We start from the raw sequence: 23,833 nt of genomic DNA on the forward strand, positions 1-23,833 counted from the left end.
AGAAACGGAGTCTTACCAATGAGTTGGAAAACGGCAGTTATATTGCCATTTAATAAGCCAGGGAATGATCCTGCTAATCCCAATAATTACAGACCCATAGCATTAACATCACACTTATGTAAATGGATGGAGAAGATGATAGTGCATAGACTATCACACGTCTTAGAACAGAGAGGGTTAATAAGTCATTTTCAGAGTGGTTTTCGTAAAGGAAGATCCACAATAGATGCTTTGATTAGAGTAAGCAATGAGGTGGAAAAGACAGTGAAAATGAAAGAGGTTATGGCAATAGTATATTTTGATATTGAAAAGGCTTATGATTCTATGTGGAGGGATGGGTTGCTCATCAAATTGAGTAGAATGGGTGTTGGAGGGAGAATGTATAACTGGATCATGGCTTTTTTATCAGACAGAACATTCAGAGTTAAAGTAGGGGCAGAGGTTTCAAAAGAGTGCAGTATAGAAAATGGTATTCCTCAAAGGAGTTCAATCAGCCCGATATTATTTAATGTTATGATAAATGACATTTTTAGTAATTTGGATGGATGCATAAAATCTGCACTATATGCAGATGACGGGGCCATATGGATACGGGGAAGAAATGTTCCATATGTGTTTGAAAAAATAGGGAAAGCTATAAAGAAAGTGGAGAAGTGGTCATACAACTGGGGTTTCAAGCTGTCAGCAAGCAAATCTTGCTTTATGAAATTTACGAATAAACGCAAGATGGAGACTGAGAAGCTTACATTATATGGAAAGCCGATGAGTGAGGTCAATGAATTTAAATATCTGGGGCTATGGTTAGATAGTAAATATACATGGAAAACTCATATTAAACATTTGGAAACAAAATCCAAAAAAGTGTTGAACCTATTAAGAGCAGTGGCTGGATGTGACTGGGGGGCAGACAAACAGGCATTAATCGACATCTATCGGGCAATTATGAGGACAACACTGGATTATGGGTGTTTAATATATGCAGCAGCAGCACAAACGTCATTACTAAAAATTGATAGGTTACAATATAAAGCGTTACGGTTGTGTATAGGTGCAATTAAGTCAACCCCTACTAATGCAATATTAGTTGAAGCAGGAGAGACTCCATTGGAGCTAAGAAGAGAGAAAATTGCTCTTGCTTATTGGGTCAGGTTAAAAGGAAGTGGGGAAGGAAACATCACAAACAAAATACTACAGGAGTGCTGGGAATATTCTAAGTTTCAGGGGCGTGGGTTTGGATGGACAAATAAATAAAAAATAAGGACATACGGCATGCATGAGTTAGAGTTTTCACCATCAAATCCATTCAGTAGTGTACCCCCATGGCTCTTTCCAATAGTAAATATAGATGTGAGTATTGTAGAAAAGAAAAGAGAGTGGCAAATAAATGAAGTAGGACTCAAAACAAGTTTGTACCTCAGGAATAATTATCACAATTACCTCAAAATATATACAGATGGTTCTAAAAACAAAGAAGAGTGTGTCGGAATTGGTATATATATCCCAGAATTTAAAGTGTCAATATCAAAAAGAGCATCAGACCAACTTTCAGTGTATACAGCAGAAATGTTGGCAGTAGTAATAGGATTACAGTGGGTGGAAGAGGTCAGACCAGACAGGGTGGTGATATGCACAGATTCATTATCCAGTTTACAAAGCATACAGTCAACAACAACTGCCAGAGAAGACATACTCATAGAAATCAATCACAGCCTGTTAAGACTTCACAGAAGCGGCATAGATCTGCAGTTCTGCTGGGTGCCTGCGCATGAGGGGGTGAAAGGGAACGAGTGTGCTGATAGATTAGCAAAAAGTGCACTACAAAAGGAAATCACATTACCAGTTCAACTTGGAAAAGGAGAAGGAAAAGCAGTTATTAAGAAGAAAGGGATGGAGATCTGGCAGAAAAGGTGGGAGAAAGACCAGAAAGGCAAAGAATACCATCAAGTGCAAAAGACAATTACAATTAATATTTATAAAGAAAGAAACAGAAGGGAGGAAGTAATGATAGCTAGGCTCAGACTAAATCACACTGCATTAAATGGTACGCTGTATGTCATGGGGAAAAGTGACAGTGACAAGTGTGGGAACTGTGGAGTTAGGGAAAATGTGGAACATATTTTATTACATTGTGTCACCTATAGAGTTGAAAGAGGGAAATTAAGGGATACAGTTTTAGAGGCAAAGAGGGAGTGGAATGTAGCAGGTATTCTGGGAACAGAAGGAGAAGGAGTAAGAGCTATCAGAAAAGCACTGTTCACCTTTTTGAGGGAAATTGGGATAGGGAAAAGAATTTAACAGTAGACCATGGATGATTTGTTTTTTGTTTTGTTTTATTTATTTTATTTTATTTTATGGTTTTCTTTTTGATATGCTGGTTTATTAGAGGACTGACATGATGATACACACTCGTGTACAGTAGGTGGCGGTATGCAACCAAAAGCTGTTTGCGACCCGCCATTAAAAAAGAGAAGAAGAAGAAGAAGAAGAAGAAGATATCGGCAAAGCTACTGGCAAGCAGGGCCCCGGAAAAGAGCTCCTGGAAAGAGGTGAGAGTGCCATACGCCCTTGAGCCTGGACCCAACACATATCAGTTAGAGTTTGTTGCGTTTTGTACACACACATCCTTATCAGGCTTCAGAGACCGCAGATGCTTTCTTGAAGGTGGGGGAGGTGGTTGACGTAGGCACGGTGATGAAGACGGGGGAGATGGTGTGCGTCTCTGCTTCTGTGATTTTGGTGGGCGTCGTTGAAGGGCGGGGGTAAAGGACATGCTGCCGGGGGGGGGGGGGTTTGACGTAGGCACGGTGATGAAGCGTCTTTGCTTCGGTGATTTTGATGGGCGTCGTTGAGGGGCGGGGTTAAAGGACATGCTGCCAACCCTGCGTATCGACTTAGTTTGGTCATGGAGGGTGGGCCAGGGTGAAAGGGTGAACGGAGAGTAGAGAGAGCTGTGGGGTGAAGGAACAGTATCCTCAGAGGTGATAGGGGGGGTGAAGGGCGGGGGAGGCCCCTCTATTTGTCTCCCATAATCAAGACATTCCTCAGGCGGGTGCAGTGATAGATTTTCAAGGTTTTCTGAGCGATGTGTTGTGTCTTTCTCTTGTTTTGATTCCTCTTGTTGCTTGTCCTTGGCAGAGGGAACAGATTGATGACGCAGGCAGTTGAATATGTTAGAGATAAACAATTTCACTCCTGACTTGTTCAGGCAAACTCCATTTGCCTTAAAAAGATGTCTGCGGTCCCAGAAAAAGTTAAAGTCGTCAATAAAATGGACAGAATGGTCAGTACAGGCAGTTGAAAGCCAGGTGTTCAGTGCAAACAATTTGCTGAATCTCTCCACTCCTCCTCTTCTGACTGGCGTTAGAGGGCCACTGATGAACACCTCTGCATTTAGAGAGCTGACAGTTTCCAACAAACATTTAAAGTCTTCTTTCAGCACTTCTGACTGTTGTTTCACAACATCATTTGTCCCAATGTGCAGTACCACATTTTTTACAGTCGGATGTTCAGCCCCAATATGCAGGATCTTCACAGGAAAGTCAGAGACCATATCCTTGGGAAAGTACTTTGATGTTGTTCTTACGAGACAATCCTTGGTTCTCTGCTTAATTGTCTAGTCTCCTACTGTACATGAGATAAACAAGGCCTGGGCAAAGGCTAGGCAATCAGGCTCAGAAGTAGAATGGCTTCGTTTTAGGCAGCTAAGAAATAGCTTCACATCGCAAACCAAAAGTGCTGAGTCTAAGTCTTATCTGTCAGTTACCACAACAAACAGGGCCACTATGTTAAATTGTTTTAATGAACATTTTGTGTCCTGTGGCTCTCTGTTTGATTCTGTTACTAACTCTGCTTCTGTGAACACCACAGTCTGTGACTCTGAACAATGTGGTTTGGAAAACCCTTTCAGTTTTTCTCCTTTTACTATTTATGTTGTTCATGAAGCCTTAACTAAGTTAGATCCTAAGAAACCGGCTGGCCCGGAAAACCTTTCTTTTTAAAGATAGCTGTAGATTTTATTGCACCACCTCTCACTACTCTTTTTAACCTCTCCCTCAGCACAATTCCAAAAGTATGGAAGTCAGCTTATGTCCTGCCTTGAATAAAAAGAGGGGAGGCCACTTTATTAAATAATTATAGGCCCTTCTCTAAATTGTCAGTTCTGACTAAGGTTCTTGAACGCCTAGTGAGTGAAAAGGTAAAGGAGTTTTTATGTATAAATGACATCCTATGTAAACATCAGTCAGGTTTCAGAAAGCAACATAGCACCATCATTGCGACAATGAAAGTGATGAATGATATTGCTGGTATTTTAGACAATAAGCAGAGTTATGCAGCTCTGTTTGATATTTCCAAAGCGTTCGATGCCGTCGATCATATCTTGAAGCAGAGGCTGGCCAGTATTTGCATATCCAGCCATGCAGTGGGGTGGTTTGTGAACTACCTCTTTGAAAGGTCCCAATGTGTTCAATTTGATGGGCTCACATCTGAGTGGTTAAACATTACTAATGGTGTACCACAAGGTTCTGTTTTAGGTCCACTATTATTCTTTATCTACAACAGTTTAGGTCAAAATGTGGATGGAGCAACTTTACATTTTTACACGGACGATATCGGGATGCATTGTGTAGGTCCCTCCATTAAGGAGGCTGTTGTTAAATTGCAGGCCGTTTTTATTATTTAGACTCAGCTCTCTAAAATAAAGCTTCTTTTAAATGTTGATAAAACTAGGGTTATGCTATTTTTAAGAGCCAAAAAGACACCAGGGACCACTTTGGATATGTTTACTGCACAAGAAAAAATACTTGAAGTGGTTGCCACTTCAAATGTTGATATGTATGTAAATTGTAAACCTGTAACTGTGCTGTATGATGTCCTTTTTGTTTTTATGTCTTCATGTGTAACCTACTGCTGCAGGTCTCTTGAAAAAGAGATCGATGATCTAATGAGATTCACCTGGTTAAATAAAGATTTGAAAGGAAATGAAAACGTGTTTTGTGTCCCATGGCTAAACGTGATAATACTTCTGTAAACACAAGCATTTAAAAAAAAAAAAGAACTAAATCCAAACCAACACCATCCCCTTTTCACAGTTTCTACAGAGCAGTTGATTGCTGCAGTTTAAGTTGAAGGCATTTGTAAAAGTTTTTGCAATTTCACCAAAGTCATATGCTGTGCCAACATGCCCAAAATAAAGACAGATTTACAAAAGCCTTTGTGAAAGCACAGTTTATTGGTATATTGACATTAAGAAAAGCAGCAGTCAGTCATCTGGAACTAAAGACCTGCAAAAGCAAAAACATTTGTGAATCATCAGTTGGATGATGGATACAGAAACAGGGCATTTAGCAAATTGTGTCTTACCAGCAAGGTCTTTAGAAGACATATTTGCTTGGAGCTTGCCAGGGAACAGGCTCTCCTGGGATGTAGCGGGTTTGAGCAACTTGTGACCTTTTGCGTTGGTATCTCGAACGCGAGCTAAAGGAAGAGACTGGCTCCAGACCAGCCACCTCGCTGAAGACTGGCTCAGGTTCCTCTTCACCAGCAGGTTCAGAGCTCAAACCACCCCTTGCTGAGCTACCATAGGTGACAACTTGAGCATTGCCGTTATACCCATTCCCTGGATATGCAACCTCAGGCTCACTGACCTGAGGTTTGTTATAGCGCCCATCCACCCAACTAGCATCTTTAAAATTATAATAGCTACCAACATTGTCCTCTGGAGCACTGGTGTCATATCTAGACGCTGCATAAGCAACCTCAGGTTCACGAACCACAGGGCTGTTATAGCGTTCATCCCTTAAACTAGCATAGTCATCTTCAACCACAGCCATGTTAGGGCTGCGGTAGAAATCTGGAGCCCTGTAATTGCCAGGACCAGCACTGGAACTGGCCTCTCGAAGAGCAGGAAGTTCAGGAGCTTTGTTAGACCTCGGTACGGGTACACCTGGTAGATAGGAGCTGCTGCCCGGGTCAGAACTGGCCCTTCTTCCCCAATACCGATCGCTAGAAGGGGGTGGCCAATGCATGAAGCGTGGAGCAGCATTTTCTGTTTCAAAAGGAAAAACATGTTAGCACTTTACTCTATTTTATTGTAAAAATCTTAAGGCAATATCGTCTCACCTTGTTGTATAGGACGACAGGTTATGTAGCCAATAAGCATGCAGGAAATCCACAACATCCTGCAGAGAGATTTCATTTTAGATTAGGTTTAAATCTTACCAATCAATAAGCTACAAGTCAGTTGTCTACTTACATGATTTTAGTTAGAGATCCAGGTACATTCAGGATATGTATGCTGTCTGATTTCTTCAAGCAACTGTAGGTAAAGCATAGACAAAAGTGGTTATATTAACAATTTAGCAAAAAGTACAAATAAAAAAATGAAACACCCAAACCACCGTTAATACCTGCTAACTGCAACAAGCGTCTCCAACAAGCAGCTTTCCACAATGTCTTCAGAATCCAAAGAAGCTTCTTTTAAAGGATCCTCCAGGCTGTGTTAATTACTGTTTAAGTGGGAACACCTGTCAACAAGGACACCTGAGGTGTGTTCAATGTGAAAAGGTCCAGCAACCTTTCATTGACAATACATTGTATGAATCATGAATAAAACATTGAAAAGACACAAATGTGTCGGGAGCAACCTACATTTGTATATTATATGTTTGTACAGTAAGTACGGCTAAAGTATAAAAATACTAAGTGTTCAAAAAATGTATTAGTTGTTGAATTGTCTTTGTTTTAATTTGTATATAATGCATCCGGAAAGACAGACTAGACTCAATTAAATTAAATTACATATTAGATGCTGTTTGTTTGAAGCAGCATTCATTCATTTATTTTTTGTGGCTTTTGATGGAAAGCCTTGGTACAGGAGATTTGTCCGACAGTGGCTCAGTCAGTAGGCGCTTGGACTGTGAGCCGCAGGGTTGCCGGTTCAAGTCCCCGAATAGACCTAAATATGGAGTCTGGACTGATACTTGGAGAGGTCCCAGTTCACCTCCTGCCCTGCCGTGGTGCCCTTGAGCAAGGCACCGGACTTACCCCTTCCCCCCGACTCCCATTGCTCCCCGGGCGCTGTACCAGTGGCGTAGCTGTGTAACCACGTTGGTTTCCAAATCAGTAAGCAACTCACGTTTTTAGCCTTGAATATTGAAGTGGCAAAGGGTCAATAGGTCATGGTGGTGGGCTGTTACAGACCCCCCTCAGCAGTCAAGGCAAGGCAAGTTTATTTATATTGCACCTTTCAACACAAGGCAATTCAAAGTGCTTTACAAAAAATGAAAGAGATTAAGAAAACGGCATTTAAAATCAGTCATTAAAAAGCAAAGATAATAAAATAAACATTAAAAGAAAAAATACATGGATAAAAGTTACAGTGCAGTTTAAGATATGAATAGTTCAATTAAAAGTAGCGGCAAAAAGAAAAGTCTTCAGCCTGGATTTAAAAGTGGTCAGAGTTGCAGCGGACCTGCAGGTTTCTGGGAGCTTGTTCCAGATATTTGGAGCATAATAACTGAACGCTGCTTTACCATGTTTAGTTCTGACTCTGGGGACAGAAAGCTGACCAGTCCCAGAAAACCTGAGAGATCTGTATGGTTCATAATTTAGCAGCAGGTCAGAAATGTATTTTGGGCCTAAACCATTTAAAGCTTTATAAACCAGCAGCAATATCTTTTAAATCAATTCTTTGACACACAGGAAGCCAGTGTAAAGACTTCCGAACAGGAGTGATATGATCCACTCTCTTAGTGTTAGTGAGAACTCGAGCAGCGGCGGTCTGAATTAGATTCAGTAAAGTAAAACTACTGAAGATAAAAGCATGGACAAGTTTTTCCAAATCCTGCTGTGACATTAGTCTTTTAATCCTAGAAATATTCTTTAGGTGATAGTAGGCTGATTTAGTAACTGTTTTAATGTGACTGTTGAAACTCAGGTCAGAGTCCATGACTACACCTAGATTTTTGGCTTTATCTGTTGTTTTGAACATTGCAGACTGAAGTTCAGCGCTAACTTTTATACGTTGTGCCTTGGCTCCAAAAACCATTACCTCATTTTTATCTTTGTTTAATTGGAGAAAGTTCTGACACATCCAGTCATTGATTTGTTCAATGCACTTACTCAGTGTTTAAATTGGAGCATAGTCTCCTGGTGAAATTGTTACGTAAATGTGTGTGTCATCCGCATAGCTATGGTAACTTATTTAGTTGTTTTTCATTATCTGAGCCAGTGGTAGCATGTATATGTTAAAGAGAAGAGGCCCCAAGATGGAGCCTTGAGGTACCCCACATGTCATATTTGTCAACTCAGATGTGTATTTACCAATAGAAACAAAGTTTTTTCTGTCCTTTAAGTAGGATTCAAACCAATTTAGAACTGTTTCCGAAAGTTCCACCCGGTTTTCTCGTCGGTTTAGTAATATGTTGTGGTCAACAGTGTCAAACCCAGCACTGAGATCTAATAATACTAACACTGAAGTTCTGCCACTGTCTGTGTTTAAGTGGATGCCATTGAAGACCTTTACAAGAGCAGTCTCAGTGCTGTGGTTTGGACGAAAGCCTGACTGGAACACATCGAAACAGTTATTTAAATGCAAGAAATTACTCAACTGTTGAAAAACAACTTTTTCAATGATTTTACCTAGAAATGGCAGGTTTGATATGGGCCTGTAATTGTTCATTACTGAAGCATCTAGATTATTCTTTTTTAAGAGCGGTTTAATGACTGCAGTTTTCAGGGCCTGTGGGAAAAACACCTGAGTAAAGAGACTTGTTTACTATGTGAAGTACGTAGATCTGAGGCCATGCAATGAAAAACATCTTTGAAAAATCCTGTTGGAATAATATCAAGGCAGCAGGAGGAGGATTTCAGAAGTTGAATAATGTCCTCTAGGTTTTTATCATTAATCTGATGGAATTGTGTCATGGTGTTTGAATTGATATTAGGTGGACACAGGGACAACACATTTGCTGTACCTGATGCAGAGGCACTGACTGCTTGTCTGATTTTCTGAATTGTGTCAGTGAAGAAGGAGGCAAAATCATTGCAGTCCCTGGTGGATAGAAATTCAGAGGCTACTGACACTAGGGGGTTTGTTAGTCTGTCGACGGTAGCAAACAAGGCACGTGCGTTGTTTTTGTTTTTGGTAATGATGTCAGAGAAGAAAGACTGTCGTGCGCTTTTCAATTCCAAATTATAAAGGCCAAGTCCAAGTCTCTCTTTATAGATTTCAAAATGAACCTGGAGATTTGTTTTTCGCCACCTACGTTCAGCTTTTCGACACTCTCTTTTTTCTGTTTTCACGGTCATGGCCATTCTCCATGGAGATATTTTCTTGCCAGTCACTTCCTTTACCTTAGTTGGAGCAATGGCATCTATAACATTTTTAATTTTTGTATTAAAATGATCTACTAGCTCATTTATTGAGATGTTAGCAGGGGCAAGTGTGGAAGAAAAATTCTGAGTAAACATTTCCCTAGTATTTTCAGTTAAATGTCGATTTGTAGTTACCTCTTTTTGAACATTTTTGTGAACAGAAATAGAGCTCTCAAAGAAAACACAGGAATGATCAGAGAGTGCAACATCAGTCACCACAACCTTAGAGATATTATATATTATCTGTCAGTTACCACAACAAACAGGGCCACTATGTTAAATTATTTTAATGAACATTTTGTGTCCTGTGGCTCTCTGTTTGATTCTGTTACTAACTCTGCTTCTGTGAACACCACAGTCTGTGACTCTGAACAATGTGGTTTGGAAAACCCTTTCAGTTTTTCTCCTTTTACTATTTATGTTGTTCATGAAGCCTTAACTAAGTTAGATCCTAAGAAACCGGCTGGCCCGGACAACCTTTCTTTTTAAAGATAGCTGCAGATTTTATTGCACCACCTCTCACTACTCTTTTTAACCTCTCCCTCAGCACAATTCCAAAAGTATGGAAGTCAGCTTATGTCCTGCCTTGCCTAAAAAGAGGGGAGGCCACTTTATTAAATACTTATAGGCCCTTCTCTAAATTGTCAGTTCTGGCTAAGGTTCTTGAACGCCTAGTAAGTGAACAGGTAAAGGAGTTTTTATGTATAAATGACATCCTATGTAAACATCAGTCAGGTTTCAGAAAGCAACATAGCACCATCATTGCGACAATGAAAGTGGTGAATGATATTGCTGGTATTTTAGACAAGCAGAGTTGTGCCGCTCTGTTTATTGATATTTCCAAAGTGTTCGATGCCGTCGATCATATCTTGAAGCAGAGGCTGGCCAGTATTGGCATATCCAGCCATGCAGTGGGGTGGTTTGTGAACTACCTCTTTGAAAGGTCCCTATGTGTTCAATTTGATGGGCTCACATCTGAGTGGTTAAACATTACTAATGGTGTACAACAAGGTTCTGTTTTAGGTCCACTATTATTCTTTATCTACAACAGTTTAGGTCAAAATGTGGATGGAGCAACTTTACATTTTTACGCGGACGATACCGGGATGTATTGTGTAGGTCCCTCCATTAAGGAGACTGTTGTTAAATTGCAGGCCGTTTTTAATATTATTCAGACTCAGCTCTCTGAAATAAAGCTTCTTTTAAATGTTGATAAAACTAGGGTAATGCTATTTTTAAGAGCCAAAAAGACACCAGGGACCACTTTGAATATGTTTACTGCACAAGAAAAAATACTTGAAGTGGTTGCCACTTCAAATGTTGATATGCATGTAAATTGTAAACCTGTAACTGTGTTGTATGATGTCCTTTTTGTTTTTATGTCTTCATGTGTAACCTACTGCTGCAGGTCTCTTGAAAAAGAGATCGAAGATCTCATGAGATTCACCTGGTTAAATAAAGATTTGAAAGGAAATGAAAACTTGTTTTGTGTCCCATGGCTAAACGTGATAATACTTCTGTAAACACAAGCATTTAAAAAAAATAAAAAAAAAATAAATCCAAACCAACGCCATCCCCTTTTCACAGTTTCTACAGAGCAGTTGGTTGCTGCAGTTTAAGTTGAAGGCATTTGTAAAAGTTTTTGCAATTTCACCAAAGTCATATGCTGTGCCAACATTCCAAAATAAAGACAGATTTACAAAAGCCTTTGTGAAAGCACAGTTTATTGGTATATTGACATTAAGAAAAGCAGCAGTCAGTCATCTGGAACTAAAGACCTGCAAAAGCAAAAACATTTGTGAATCATCAGTTGGATGATGGATACAGAAACAGGGCATTTAGCAAATTGTGTCTTACCAGCAAGGTCTTTAGAAGACATATTTGCTTGGAGCGTGCCAGGGAACAGGCTCTCCTGGGATGTAGCGGGTTTGAGCAACTTGTGACCTTTTGCGTTGGTATCTCGAACGCGAGCTAAAAGAGGAGACTGGCTCCAGACCAGCCACCTCGCTGAAGACTGGCTCAGGTTCCTCTTCACCAGCAGGTTCAGAGCTCAAACCACCCCTTGCTGAGCTACCATAGGTGACAACTTGAGCATTGCTGTTATACCCATTCCCTGCATATGCAACCTCAGGCTCAATGACCTGAGGTTTGTTATAGCGCCCATCCATCCAACTAGCATCTTTAAAATTATAATAACTACCAACATTGTCCTCTGGAGCACTGGTGTCATAGCTAGACGCTGCATAAGCAACCTCAGGTTCACGAACCACAGGGCTGTTATAGCGTTCATCCCTTAAAATAGCATAGTCATCTTTAACCACAGCCATGTTAGGGCTGCGGTAGAAATCTGGAGCCCTGTAATTGCCAGGGCCAGCACTGGAACTGGCCTCTCGAAGAGCAGGAAGTTCAGGAGCTTGGTTAGATCTCGGTACGGGTACACCTGGTAGATAGGAGCTGCTGCCCGGGTCAGAACTGGCCCTTCTTCCCCAATACCGATCGCTAGAAGGGGGTGGCCAATGCATGAAGCGTGGAGCAGCAGTTTCTGTTTCAAAGGAAAAACATGTTAGCACTTTACTCTATTGTATTGTAAAAATCTTAAGGCAATATCGTCTCACCTTGTTGTATAGGACGACAGGTTATGTAGCCAATAAGCATGAAGGAAATCCACAACATCCTGCAGAGAGATTTCATTTTAGATTAGGTTTAAATCTTACCAATCAATAAGCTACAAGTAAGTTGTCTACTTACATGATTTTAGTTAGAGATCCAGGTACATTCAGGATATGTATGCAGTGTGATTTCTTCAAGCAACTGTAGGTAAAGCATAGACAAAAGTGGTTATATTAACAATTTAGCAAAAAGTACAAATAAAAAAATGAAACACCCAAACCACCGTTAATACCTGCTAACTGCAACAAGCATCTCCAACAAGCAGCTTTCCACAATGTCTTCAGAATCCAAAGAAGCTTCTTTTAAAGGATCCTCAAGGCTGTGTTAATTAAAGTTTAAGTGGGAACACCTGTCAACAAGGACACCTGAGGTGTGTTCAATGTGAAAAGGTCCAGCAACCTTTCATTGACAATACATTGTATGAATCATGAATAAAACATTGAAAAGACACAAATGTGTCGGGAGCAACCTACATTTGTATATTATATGTTTGTACAGTAAGTACGGCTAAAGTATAAAAATACTAAGTGTTCAAAAAATGTATTAGTTGTTGAATTGTCTTTGTTTTAATTTGTATATAATGCATCCGGAAAGACAGACTAGACTCAATTAAATTAAATTACATATTAGATGCTGTTTGTTTGAAGCAGCATTCATTCATTTATTTTTTGTGGCTTTTGATGGAAAGCCTTGGTACAGGAGATTTGTCCGACAGTGGCTCAGTCAGTAGGCGCTTGGACTGTGAGCCGCAGGGTTGCCGGTTCAAGTCCCCGAATAGACCTAAATATGGAGTGTGGACTGATACTTGGAGAGGTCCCAGTTCACCTCCTGCCCTGCCGTGGTGCCCAAGGCACCGGACTTACCCCTTCCCCCCCACTCCCATTGCTCCCCGGGCGCCTTGAATATTGAAGTGGCAAAGGGTCAACAGGTCATGGTGGTGGGCTGTTACAGACCCCCCTCAGCATTCAAGGCAAGGCAAGTTTATTTATATAGCACCTTTCAACACAAGGCAATTCAAAGTGCTTTACAAAAAATGAAAGACATTAAGAAAACGGCATTTCAAATCAGTCATTAAAAAGCAAAGATAATAAAATAAACATTAAAAGAAAAAATACATGGATAAAAGTTACAGTGCAGTTTAAGATATGAATAGTTCAATTAAAAGTAGCGGCAAAAAGAAAAGTCTTCAGCCTGGATTTAAAAGTAGTCAGAGTTGCAGCGGACCTGCAGGTTTCTGGGAGCTTGTTCCAGATATTTGGAGCATAATAACTGAACGCTGCTTTACCATGTTTAGTTCTGACTCTGGGGACAGAAAGCTGACCAGTCCCAGAAAACCTGAGAGATCTGTATGGTTCATAATTTAGCAGCAGGTCAGAAATGTATTTTGGGCCTAAACCATTCAAAGCTTTATAAACCAGCAGCAATATTTTTAAAATCAATTCTTTGACACACAGGAAGCCAGTGTAAAGACTTCAGAACAGGAGTGATATGATCCACTCTCTTAGTGTTAGTGAGAACTCGAGCAGCGGCGGTCTGAATTAGCTTCAGTAAAGTAAAACTACTGAAGATAAAAGCATGGACAAGTTTTTCCAAATCCTGCTGTGACATTAGTCTTTTAATCCTAGAAATATTCTTTTGGTGATAGTAGGCTGATTTAGTAATTGTTTTAATGTGACTGTTGAAACTCAGGTCAGAGTCCATGACTACACCTAGATTTCTGGCTTTATCTGTTGTTTTGAACATTGCAGACTGAAGCTCAGCGCTAACTTTTATACGTTGTGCCTTGGCTCCAAAAACCATTACCTCAGTTTTATCTTTGTTTAATTGGAGAAAGTTCTGAAACATCCAGTCATTGATTTGTTCAATGCACTTACTCAGTGTTTAAATTGGAGCATAGTCTCCTGGTGAAATTGTTACGGAAATGTGTGTGTCATCCGCATATAGCTATGGTAACTTATTTTGTTGTTTTTCATTATCTGAGCCAGTGGTAGCATGTATATGTTAAAGAGAAGAGGCCCCCAAGATGGATCCTTGAGGTACCCCACATGTCATATTCGTCAACTCAGATGTGTATTTACCCATAGAAACAAAGTCTTTTCTGTCCTTTAAGTAGGATTCAAACCAATTTAGAACTGTTTCCGAAAGTCCCACCCGGTTTTCTAGTCGGTCTTGTAATATGTTGTGGTCAACAGTGTCAAACCCAGCACTGAGATCTAATAATTCTAACACTGAAGTTCTGCCACTGTCTGTGTTTAAGTGGATGCCATTGAAGACCTTTACAAGAGCAGTCTCAGTGCTGTGGTTTGGACGAAAGCCTGACTGGAACACATCGAAACAGTTATTTAAATGCAAGAAATTACTCAACTGTTGAAAAACAACTTTTTCAATGATTTTACCTAGAAATGGCAGGTTTGATATGGGCCTGTAATTGTTCATTACTGAAGCATCTAGATTATTCTTTTTTAAGAGCGGTTTAATGACTGCAGTTTTCAGGGCCTGTGGGAAAAACACCTGAGTAAAGAGACTTGTTTACTATGTGAAGTAGATCTGAGGCCAGGCAATGAAAAACATCTTTGAAAAATCCTGTTGGAATAATATCAAGGCAGCAGGAGGAGGATTTCAGAAGTTGAATAATGTCCTCTAGGTTTTTATCATTAATCTGATGGAATTGTGTCATGGTGTTTGAATTGATATTAGGTGGACACAGGGACAACACATTTAATGTACCTGATGTAGAGGCACTGACTGCTTGTCTGATTTTCTGAATTGTGTCAGTGAAGAAGGAGGCAAAATCATTGCAGTCCCTGGTGGATAGAAATTCAGAGGCTACTGACACTGAGGGGTTTGTTAGTCTGTCGACGGTAGCAAACAAGGCACGTGCGTTGTTTTTGTTTTTGGAAATGATGTCAGAGAAGAAAGACTGTCGTGCGCTTTTCAATTCCAAATTATAAAGGCCAAGTCCAAGTCTCTCTTTATAGATTTCAAAATGAACCTGGAGATTTGTTTTTCGCCACCTACGTTCAGCTTTTCGACACTCTCTTTTTTCTGTTTTCACGGTCATGGCCTTTCGCCATGGAGATATTTTCTTGCCAGTCACTTCCTTTACCTTAGTTGGAGAAATGGCATCTATAACATTTTTAATTTTTTTATTAAATCATCGTTAAATCATTTCATTGATTAAAAATGTTTTTCCTGCCAAAGACCTGACATTTAATAAAGCTAGTTTAAGTTTGTTGAATACACAATCAGTAAGATTTTTGTAACAAGCTGTAGCTGACATGGAATCACTGCTAAATTTGATAAACTCACACAAACATTTGACCACTTCCTGTTTCCAAGCTGATTCACCGCTCTTAATATATTACCTATCAACACAGATATCGGCAAAGCTACTGGCAGGCAGGGCCCCGGAAAACAGCTCCTGGAAAGAGGTGAGAGTGCCATACGCCCTTGAGCCCATAGGCGAAGTTTGGGGGGGTTCCCGGGGTGCCCGGCACCCCCTGGTGGCCGGAGTCTTTTTTTTTTTTTTTTTAGTTATGATGTACAGATAGTAGGTGGCCTAGATAAATATAACTCTGGAACGCTATATCAATAAATGCAAACTCAATAAACATAATACATTTAAATCCACAAACATATTGTCTCAGTGTGTACTGCTGTAAGAGACAGAACATTACTCAAAAATGAGTCTACACAGACGATCTGTGCAGCTGCTGCGCCCTCACACGCTGCACGCACATGCGCACTTTGAGCACTCAAATTCAGACAAGTCGAGTCTGCCAGCCGCCAAAACCTGACAGGAGAAGACTAAAAAAATTGATATACGCAGGTTCTTCGCAACCAAAACAACCCACCCAAGCTGCACCTGCTCCGGACCCGCCAGTCCCGCCTCGCCCGTCGACCAGCCGCCACATCTTGGCGCCGGTCGGCACCGCAGCTCCCGCCGCTTGCAATCCCTGTGAGACAGCCTCTGATGGCGGTCAACTTCCCAGTGACCTAGGAGATAAAAGTGTGGGCCCCAAACAGCCAGTGCTTCCCATTTTCCCAAGACACAAAATTGGAGATAGAAATCGTTGCTTTTCTGCATTCTTTTATAACAAGCATCCGTGGCTGGAGTACTTGGTTTCAAGGGACGCAGTGTTTTGTTTTGGTTGCCGCCACTTTTCCAAGGAGATTGGAGAGGAGGAAGACACACTAGCTAAACAAGGCGGGCGATATTGGAGTAAGCTAACTGAGAGGCTGATAAAGCATAGCTCTTGTGAAAAACACAAGGCCTGCATGAGACTGTGGGAGGGCTACAAGGAAACTGAAAAGCATGGATCTGTCAGAGTCCACTTGTCAACCAGTCACCAGAACACAGTGGATAAAAACAGGGAGTATTTGACAAAGGTCGTGGATGTCGTTAAGCTGCTGTCTCAACTGGGCCTCCCTTTCCGTGGACATCGGGAAATACAATGGAGAAAAAAGGAAATACAAGAAAATAAAAATGAAAAAAAGCACACAAATACAGTCGATACAGAAACAGATAAAAGCAAGCCGGATGATGATGATGAAACAAAGGGAAACTTTTTGAGTCTGTGCGACTTCCTCGGCAAGTATGACCCAAGTTTCCGCAAAATGCAGGATGAGAAGTACTTTAATTGTACAAGTCCAGATTTTCAAAACGAGGTCATCTCTTTGTGTGCAGAGCTAGTCAGAGAGGAAATAGCAAATGCAGTGCGTGAGACTGTTTTTTCACGGTTATCGCGGATGAGGCCAAATCATCAAAGTCTGAACAACTGTCTGTGTGTATCAGATATGCAGAAAAGCTACAGGTTAAGGAGCGATTAATTTGCTTCATTCACTGTGCTCTGCCTCCCGAGATGCTGCTGGGATTGTTGAGGGTATCAAGAAGGGGTTGGAGTCATGTGGACTGCAGGACGTCCCAATAGTCGCACAGTCGTATGATGGGGCCTCAGTTATGTCTGGGCATTTAACTGGAGTGCAGCAGCGTATCAAGGAAGATTACCCCTTTGCCATCTACGTACACTGCATGGCCCATAAACTTAATCTGGTCCTGGTGGAATCATGCACAGTCAACAGAGACATCAAAATGACGTTAAATGTTATTGATAAGCTGTACTCCGTGTTTTCAGAACCAAGCAACCACCACAGGTTTCTGGCGATGCAGAAAACACTCGAGATGAAGGCAAAGGAAATTGGGCAACCCAGTGACACGCGTTGGGCGAGCAAATGGCGATGCGTCTTTGCGGTTAAATCACATTATGTGCCTATCACACGCTGTCTGAAGGAGATGGTGGATGAAGGAGAGAAATGGTCAGTGGAAGCAAGTGGGTTGTATAATCACATGACCACACCTGGCTTCATCGCCTGCCTCATTATCCTTGAGGACCTACTGCGGGTTGTGCACGTTGTTCACAAGAAACTTCAGTCCAAATCCACAACACTTGCAGATGCTGCCTCCACGATCAACAGTCTGAGAGCACACTTGAGGGAACGCAGAGGAGAGGAGGAAGGTTGGCAAGACATATGGAGCCAGATCAAGCAGTTTGGCGAGGACGCCGGCATGCCAGTTGCCACTGCAGAAAGTGACCCCCCCTCCATGGCAAAGCGAAAAAGAAGTTCAAGACCCCCTTTGTCGCTTTACCAGTATGTAGTGGGGGCCACACTTGGGCAGCGCCAACGAGATGAAAGGAATGAGGAAATAGACGGACAATTTGAGGCTCACGCCATCTACTGTCATTTATATCTCCCTGTGCTGGACAATATGATGGCCGAGTTGGACAGACGGTTTTCAGGTGAAGCCATGGAGCTTGCAGCGGCATGTGATGCTGTGATAAAGTGTGAGAAGAAAGGCATTGAACTACTTCTGAGAAAATATGCAAGCCTCAAGATCGTCCATCCACAGCTGGTGACAGCAGAAATGGACCTGATAAAATGTGCTGTCCAATCTCCCATTAACCTGAAGGACCTGCAAAACGAAGTGAGCAAGGAGAGCTATCCAAACTTCTTCCCATTACTCCAGCTTGCACTGACACTGCCCATTGGATCAGCGACATCAGAGAGAAGTTTCTCAGCAATGAGGAGGATCAGAAACTGGCTGAGAACTACAATGATCCAGGAGAGATTTTCTGATCTGGCCCTGCTGCACATTGAGGGAGATTTGACTGCAAAACTGTCAGTTGAGAAGATAGTGGACATCTATGCCAGCCGGAAAAAGAGCCGCCTGATGCTGCACTAGGTAAGCCATTCATTCAAATTATTTCGTTTTGTTGAGCTTAAATGCGTAATTGCGCAGCATCTGCATCCGGGGATAGCCAGCTGCAGTAAGCAGCAGACACCGCTCCACGCTCAAACCAAAATGCTCCAAATCCTCCCGTTTGCGTTGTGCTCACATGCTTCGGTCCTGCTAGCGGCCGCTGCTGACAGTTGCAGGGCAGAGACGCTGAATGCATGGAGATCATAATCACTAGATGACGGTGAACAAAAGTCATTACTTTGTTGGTTGGCTTTGTTTTCATCGCTGAAATTAGGTCAAAATGTGATAAAACTGCTGTGCTTATATCCTACAGTTATTAGTTAGTATGCCTATACAGTTCATTAAAAAGTGTGTGAGCATTGGGGAACATTGATCCTACAGACCTCTGTGTTATAGCCTAATTATAGCAGCAGTATGTGCCGCAGCAGCCGTTTTATTTTGCGGCGAGTTCCGCTGCCATAGTAATTTCATTTATTGGGCATATTAGTTATGAAAACACACCTGCAGTAGCCTGTAGGCTATCCTGATCAATTTTCATGTAGGAATCCTTGTGTTGCAGCCTATAGCTATACATTACATTTGTAGTTATTTTTTGGCACCCCCAACCTTAAAGTTCAAACTTCGCCAGTGCTGGACCCAACACATATCAGTTAGAGTTTTTGCGTTTTGTACACACACATCCTTATCAGGCTTCAGAGACCGCAGATGCTTTCTTGAAGGTGGGGGAGGTGGTTGACGTAGGCACGGTGATGAAGACGGGGGAGATGGTGTGCGTCTCTGCTTCTGTGATTTTGGTGGGCGTCGTTGAAGGGCGGGGGTAAAGGACATGCTGCCGGGGGGGGGGGGGGGGGGGTTTGACGTAGGCACGGTAATGAAGCGTCTTTGCTTCGGTGATTTTGATGGGCGTCGTTGAGGAGCGGGGTTAAAGGACATGCTGCCAACCCTGCGTATCGCCTTAGTTTGGTCATGGAGGGTGGGCAGGGGTGAAAGGGTGAACGGAGAGTAGAGAGAGCTATGGTGTGAAGGAACAGTATCCTCAGAGGTGATAGGGGGGGTGAAGGGCGGGGGAGGCCCCTCTATTTGTCTCCCGTAATCAAGACATTCCTCAGGCGGGTGCAGTGATAGATTTTCAAGGTTTTCTGAGCGATGTGTTGTGTCTTTCTCTTGTTTTGATTCCTCTTGTTGCTTTTCCTTGGCAGAGGAAACAGATTGATGACGCAGGCAGTCGAATATGTTCGAGATAAACAATTTCACTCCTGACTTGTTCAGGCAAACTCCATTTGCCTTAAAAAGATGTCTGCGGCCCCAGAAAAAGTTAAAGTTGTCAATAAAATGGACAGAATGGTCAGTACAGGCAGCTGAAAGCCAGGTGTTCAGTGCAAACAATTTGCTGAATCTCTCCACTCCTCCTCTTCTGACTGGCGGTAGAGGGCCACTGATGAACACCTCTGCATTTAGAGAGCTGAAAGTTTCCAACAAACATTTAAAGTCTTCTTTCAGCACTTCTGACTGTTGTTTCACAACATAATTTGTCCCAATGTGCAGTACCACATTTTTTACTGTCGGATGTTCAGCCCCAATATGCAGGATCTTCACAGGAAAGTCAGAGACCATATCCTTGGGAAAGTAGCCTACTTTGGTGTTGTTCTTACGAGACAATCCTTGGTTCTCTGCTTAATTGTCTAGTCTCCTACTGTACATGAGATAAACAAGGCCTGGGCAAAGGCTAGGCAATCAGGCTCAGAAGTAGAATGGCTTCGTTTTAGGCAGCTAAGAAATAGCTTCACATCGCAAACCAAAAGTGCTGAGTCTAAGTATTATCTGTCAGTTACCACAACAAACAGGGCCACTATGTTAAATTGTTTTAATTAACATTTTGTGTCCTGTGGCTCTCTGTTTGATTCTGTTACTAACTCTGCTTCTGTGAACACCAGTCTGTGACTCTGAACAATGTGGTTTGGAAAACCCTTTCAGTTTTTCTCCTTTTACTATTTATGCTGTTCATGAAGCCTTAACTAAGTTAGATCCTAAGAAACCGGCTGGCCCGGACAACCTTTCTTTTTAAAGATAGCTGCAGATTTTATTGCACCACCTCTCACTACTCTTTTTAACCTCTCCCTCAGCACAATTCCAAAAGTATGGAAGTCAGCTTATGTCCTGCCTTGACTAAAAAGAGGGGAGGCCACTTTATTAAATAATTATAGGCCCTTCTCTAAATTGTCAGTTCTGGCTAAGGTTCTTGAACGCCTAGTAAGTGAACAGGTAAAGGAGTTTTTATGTATAAATGACATCCTATGTAAACATCAGCCAGGTCTCAGAAAGCCACATAGCACCATCATTGCGACAATGAAAGTGGTGAATGATATTGCTGGTATTTTAGACAATAAGCAGAGTTGTGCAGCTCTGTTTATTGATATTTCCAAAGTGTTCGATGCCGTCGATCATATCTTGAAGCAGAGGCTGGCCAGTATTGGTATATCCAGCCATGCAGTGGGGTGGTTTGTGAACTACCTCTTTGAAAGGTCCCAATGTGTTCAATTTGATGGGCTCACATCTGAGTGGTTAAACATTACTAATGGTGTACAACAAGGTTCTGTTTTAGGTCCACTATTATTCTTTATCTACAACAGTTTAGGTCAAAATGTGGATGGAGCAACTTTACATTTTTACGCGGACGATACCGGGATGTATTGTGTAGGTCCATCCATTAAGGAGGCTGTTGTTAACTTGCAGGCCGTTTTTAATATTATTCAGACTCAGCTCTCTGAAATAAAGCTTCTTTTAAATGTTGATAAAACTAGGGTAATGCTATTTTTAAGAGCCAAAAAGACACCAGGGACCGCTTTGGATATGTTTACTGCACAAGAAAAAATACTTGAAGTGGTTGCCACTTCAAATGTTGATATGTATGTAAATTGTAAACCTGTAACTGTGTTGTATGATGTCCTTTTTGTTTTTATGTCTTCATGTGTAACCTACTGCTGCAGGTCTCTTGAAAAAGAGATCGAAGATCTCATGAGATTCACCTGGTTAAATAAACAAAGGAAATGAAAACTTGTTGTGTCCCATGGCTAAACGTGATAATACTTCAGTAAACACAAGCATTTAAAAAAACAAAAAAAAACAAAATCCAAACCAACGCCATCACCTTTTCACAGTGTCTACAGAGCAGTTGGTTGCTGCAGATTAAGTTGAAAGCATTTGTAAAAGTTTTGCAAATTCACCAAAGTAATATGCTGTGCCAACATGCCAAAATAAAGACAGATTTACAAAAGCCTTTGTGAAAGCACAGTTTATTGGTATATTGACATTAAGAAAAGCAGCAGTCAGTCATCTGGAACTAAAGACCTGCAAAAGCAAAAACATTTGTGAATCATCAGTTGGATGATTGATACAGAAACAGGGCATTTAGCAAATTGTGTCTTACCAGCAAGGTCTTTAGAAGACATATTTGCTTGGAGTGTGCCAGGGAACAGGCTCTCCTGGGATGTAGCGGGTTTGAGCAACTTGTGACCTTTTGCGTTGGTATCTCGAACGCGAGCTAAAGGAGGAGACTGGCTCCAGACCAGCCACCTCGCTGAAGACTGGCTCAGGTTCCTCTTCACCAGCAGGTTCAGAGCTCAAACCAGCCCTTGCTGAGCTACCATAGGTGACAACTTGAGCATTGCTGTTATACCCATTCCCTGCATATGCAACCTCAGGCTCACTGACCTGAGGTTTGTTATAGCGCCCATCCATCCAACTAGCATCTTTAAAATTATAATAACTACCAACATTGTCCTCTGGAGCACTGGTGTCATAGCTAGACGCTGCATAAGCAACCTCAGGTTCACGAACCAAAGGGCTGTTATAGCGTTCATCCCTCAAACTAGCATAGTCATCTTTAATCACAGCCATGTTAGGGCTGCGGTAGAAATCTGGAGCCCTGTAATTGCCAGGGCCAGCACTGGAACTGGCCTCTCGAAGAGCAGGAAGTTCAGGAGCTTTGTTAGATCTCGGTACGGGTACACCTGGTAGATAGGAGCTGCTGCCCCAGTCAGAAGTGGCCCTTCTTCCCCAATACAGATCGCTAGAAGGGTGTGGCCAATGTATGAAGCGTGGAGCAGTATTTTCTGTTTCAAAAGGAAAAACATGTTAGCAATTTACTCTATTTTATTGTAAAAATCTTAAGGCAATATCGTCTCACCTTGTTGTATAGGACGACAGGTTACGTAGCCAATAAGCATGCAGGAAATCCACAACATCCTGCAGAGAGATTTCATTTTAGATTAGGTTTAAATCGTACCAATCAATAAGCTACAAGTCAGTTGTCTACTTACATGATTTTAGTTAGAGATCCAGGTACATTCAGGATATGTATGCTGTGTGATTTCCTCAAGCAACTGTAGGTAAAGCATAGACAAAAGTGGTTATATTAGCAATTTAGCAAAAAGTACAAATAAAAAAATGAAACACCCAAACCACCGTTAATACCTGCTAACTGCAACAAGCGTCTCCAACAAGCAGCTTTCCACAATGTCTTCAGAATCCAAAGAAGCTTCTTTTAAAGGATCCTCAAGGCTGTGTTAATTACTGTTTAAGTGGGAACACCTGTCAACAAGGACACCTGAGGTGTGTTCAATGTGAAAAGGTCCAGCAACCTTTCATTGACAATACATTGCATGAATCATGAATAAAACATTGAAAAGACACAAATGTGTCGGGAGCAACCTACATTTGTATATTATATGTTTGTACAGTAAGTACGGCTAAAGTATAAAAATACTAAGTGTTCAAAAAATGTATTAGTTGTTGAATTGTCTTTGTTTTAAATTGTATATAATGCATCCGGAAAGACAGACTAGACTCAATTAAATTAAATTACATATTAGATGCTGTTTGTTTGAAGCAGCATTCATTCATTTATTTTTTGTGGCTTTTGATGGAAAGCCCTGGTACAGGAGATTTGTCCGACAGTGGCTCAGTCAGTAGGGGCTTGGACTGTGAGCCGCAGGGTTGCTGGTTCAAGTCCCCGAATAGACCTAAATATGGAGTGTGGACTGATACTTGGAGAGGTCCCAGTTCACCTCCTGCCCTGCCGTGGTGCCCTTGAGCAAGGCAGCAGACTTACCCCTTCCCCCCCACTCCCATTGCTCCCCGGGCGCTGTACCAGTGGCGTAGCTGTGTAACCACGTTGGTTTCCAAATCAGTAAGCAACTCATGTTTTTGGCCTTGAATATTGAAGTGGCAAAGGGTCAACAGGTCATGGTGGTGGGCTGTTACAGACCCCCCTCAGCAGTCAAGGCAAGGCAAGTTTATTTATATAGCACCTTTCAACACAAGGCAATTCAAAGTGCTTTACAAAAAATGAAAGACATTAAGAAAACGGCATTTAAAATCAGTCATTAAAAAGCAAAGATAATAAAATAAACATTGAAAGAAAAAATACATGGATAAAAGTTACAGTGCAGTTTAAGATATGAATAGTTCAATTAAAAGTAGCGGCAAAAAGAAAAGTCTTCAGCCTGGATTTAAAAGTAGTCAGAGTTG

The 23,833-nt window shown here is 41.5% G+C and overlaps 3 protein-coding genes across 3 annotated transcripts; all 3 read right to left on the reverse strand.

The window, feature by feature from the left end:
- Positions 1 to 5,210: 5,210 nt before the first annotated feature.
- Positions 5,211 to 6,466, reverse strand: LOC307026645 (uncharacterized protein). Its single transcript, XM_079662197.1, has 5 exons — positions 6,408 to 6,466; positions 6,254 to 6,316; positions 6,121 to 6,179; positions 5,362 to 6,046; positions 5,211 to 5,282 (listed from the first exon to the last, which is right to left on the reverse strand). Coding segments are annotated over exons 2-4 (735 nt in total). The 5' UTR covers positions 6,256 to 6,316; positions 6,408 to 6,466; the 3' UTR covers positions 5,211 to 5,282; positions 5,362 to 5,372.
- Positions 6,467 to 11,081: 4,615 nt separating this feature from the next.
- LOC307026551 (uncharacterized protein) lies at positions 11,082 to 12,335 on the reverse strand. Its single transcript, XM_079662035.1, has 5 exons — positions 12,278 to 12,335; positions 12,124 to 12,186; positions 11,991 to 12,049; positions 11,233 to 11,917; positions 11,082 to 11,153 (listed from the first exon to the last, which is right to left on the reverse strand). The coding sequence occupies exons 1-4, from the start codon at positions 12,295 to 12,297 to the stop codon at positions 11,244 to 11,246; spliced, it is 816 nt and encodes a 271-aa protein (XP_079518161.1). The 5' UTR covers positions 12,298 to 12,335; the 3' UTR covers positions 11,082 to 11,153; positions 11,233 to 11,243.
- A 9,243-nt stretch (positions 12,336 to 21,578) lies between these two features.
- Positions 21,579 to 22,807, reverse strand: LOC307026552 (uncharacterized protein). Its single transcript, XM_079662036.1, has 5 exons — positions 22,778 to 22,807; positions 22,624 to 22,686; positions 22,491 to 22,549; positions 21,732 to 22,416; positions 21,579 to 21,652 (listed from the first exon to the last, which is right to left on the reverse strand). Coding segments are annotated over exons 2-4 (735 nt in total). The 5' UTR covers positions 22,626 to 22,686; positions 22,778 to 22,807; the 3' UTR covers positions 21,579 to 21,652; positions 21,732 to 21,742.
- Positions 22,808 to 23,833: the final 1,026 nt, after the last annotated feature.

Source organism: Notothenia rossii (genome assembly GCF_949606895.1).
Source record: "Notothenia rossii genome assembly, chromosome: 12".
Taxonomy (NCBI): domain Eukaryota; kingdom Metazoa; phylum Chordata; class Actinopteri; order Perciformes; family Nototheniidae; genus Notothenia; species Notothenia rossii.

Bases quoted from the DNA above. Each gene is read 5' to 3' on its own strand.
- LOC307026645 (XM_079662197.1), bottom strand. The intron at 6,047-6,120 runs GTGAGACGATAT...CTTTTGAAACAG, and splicing joins CTGTCGTCCTATACAACAAG to AAAATGCTGCTCCACGCTTC.
- LOC307026551 (XM_079662035.1), bottom strand. From the start codon at position 12,297: ATGCTTGTTGCAGTTAGCAG. The intron at 12,187-12,277 runs GTATTAACGGTG...CTTTACCTACAG, and splicing joins ATGCTTGTTGCAGTTAGCAG to TTGCTTGAAGAAATCACACT. The intron at 11,918-11,990 runs GTGAGACGATAT...CCTTTGAAACAG, and splicing joins CTGTCGTCCTATACAACAAG to AAACTGCTGCTCCACGCTTC.
- LOC307026552 (XM_079662036.1), bottom strand. The intron at 22,417-22,490 runs GTGAGACGATAT...CTTTTGAAACAG, and splicing joins CTGTCGTCCTATACAACAAG to AAAATACTGCTCCACGCTTC.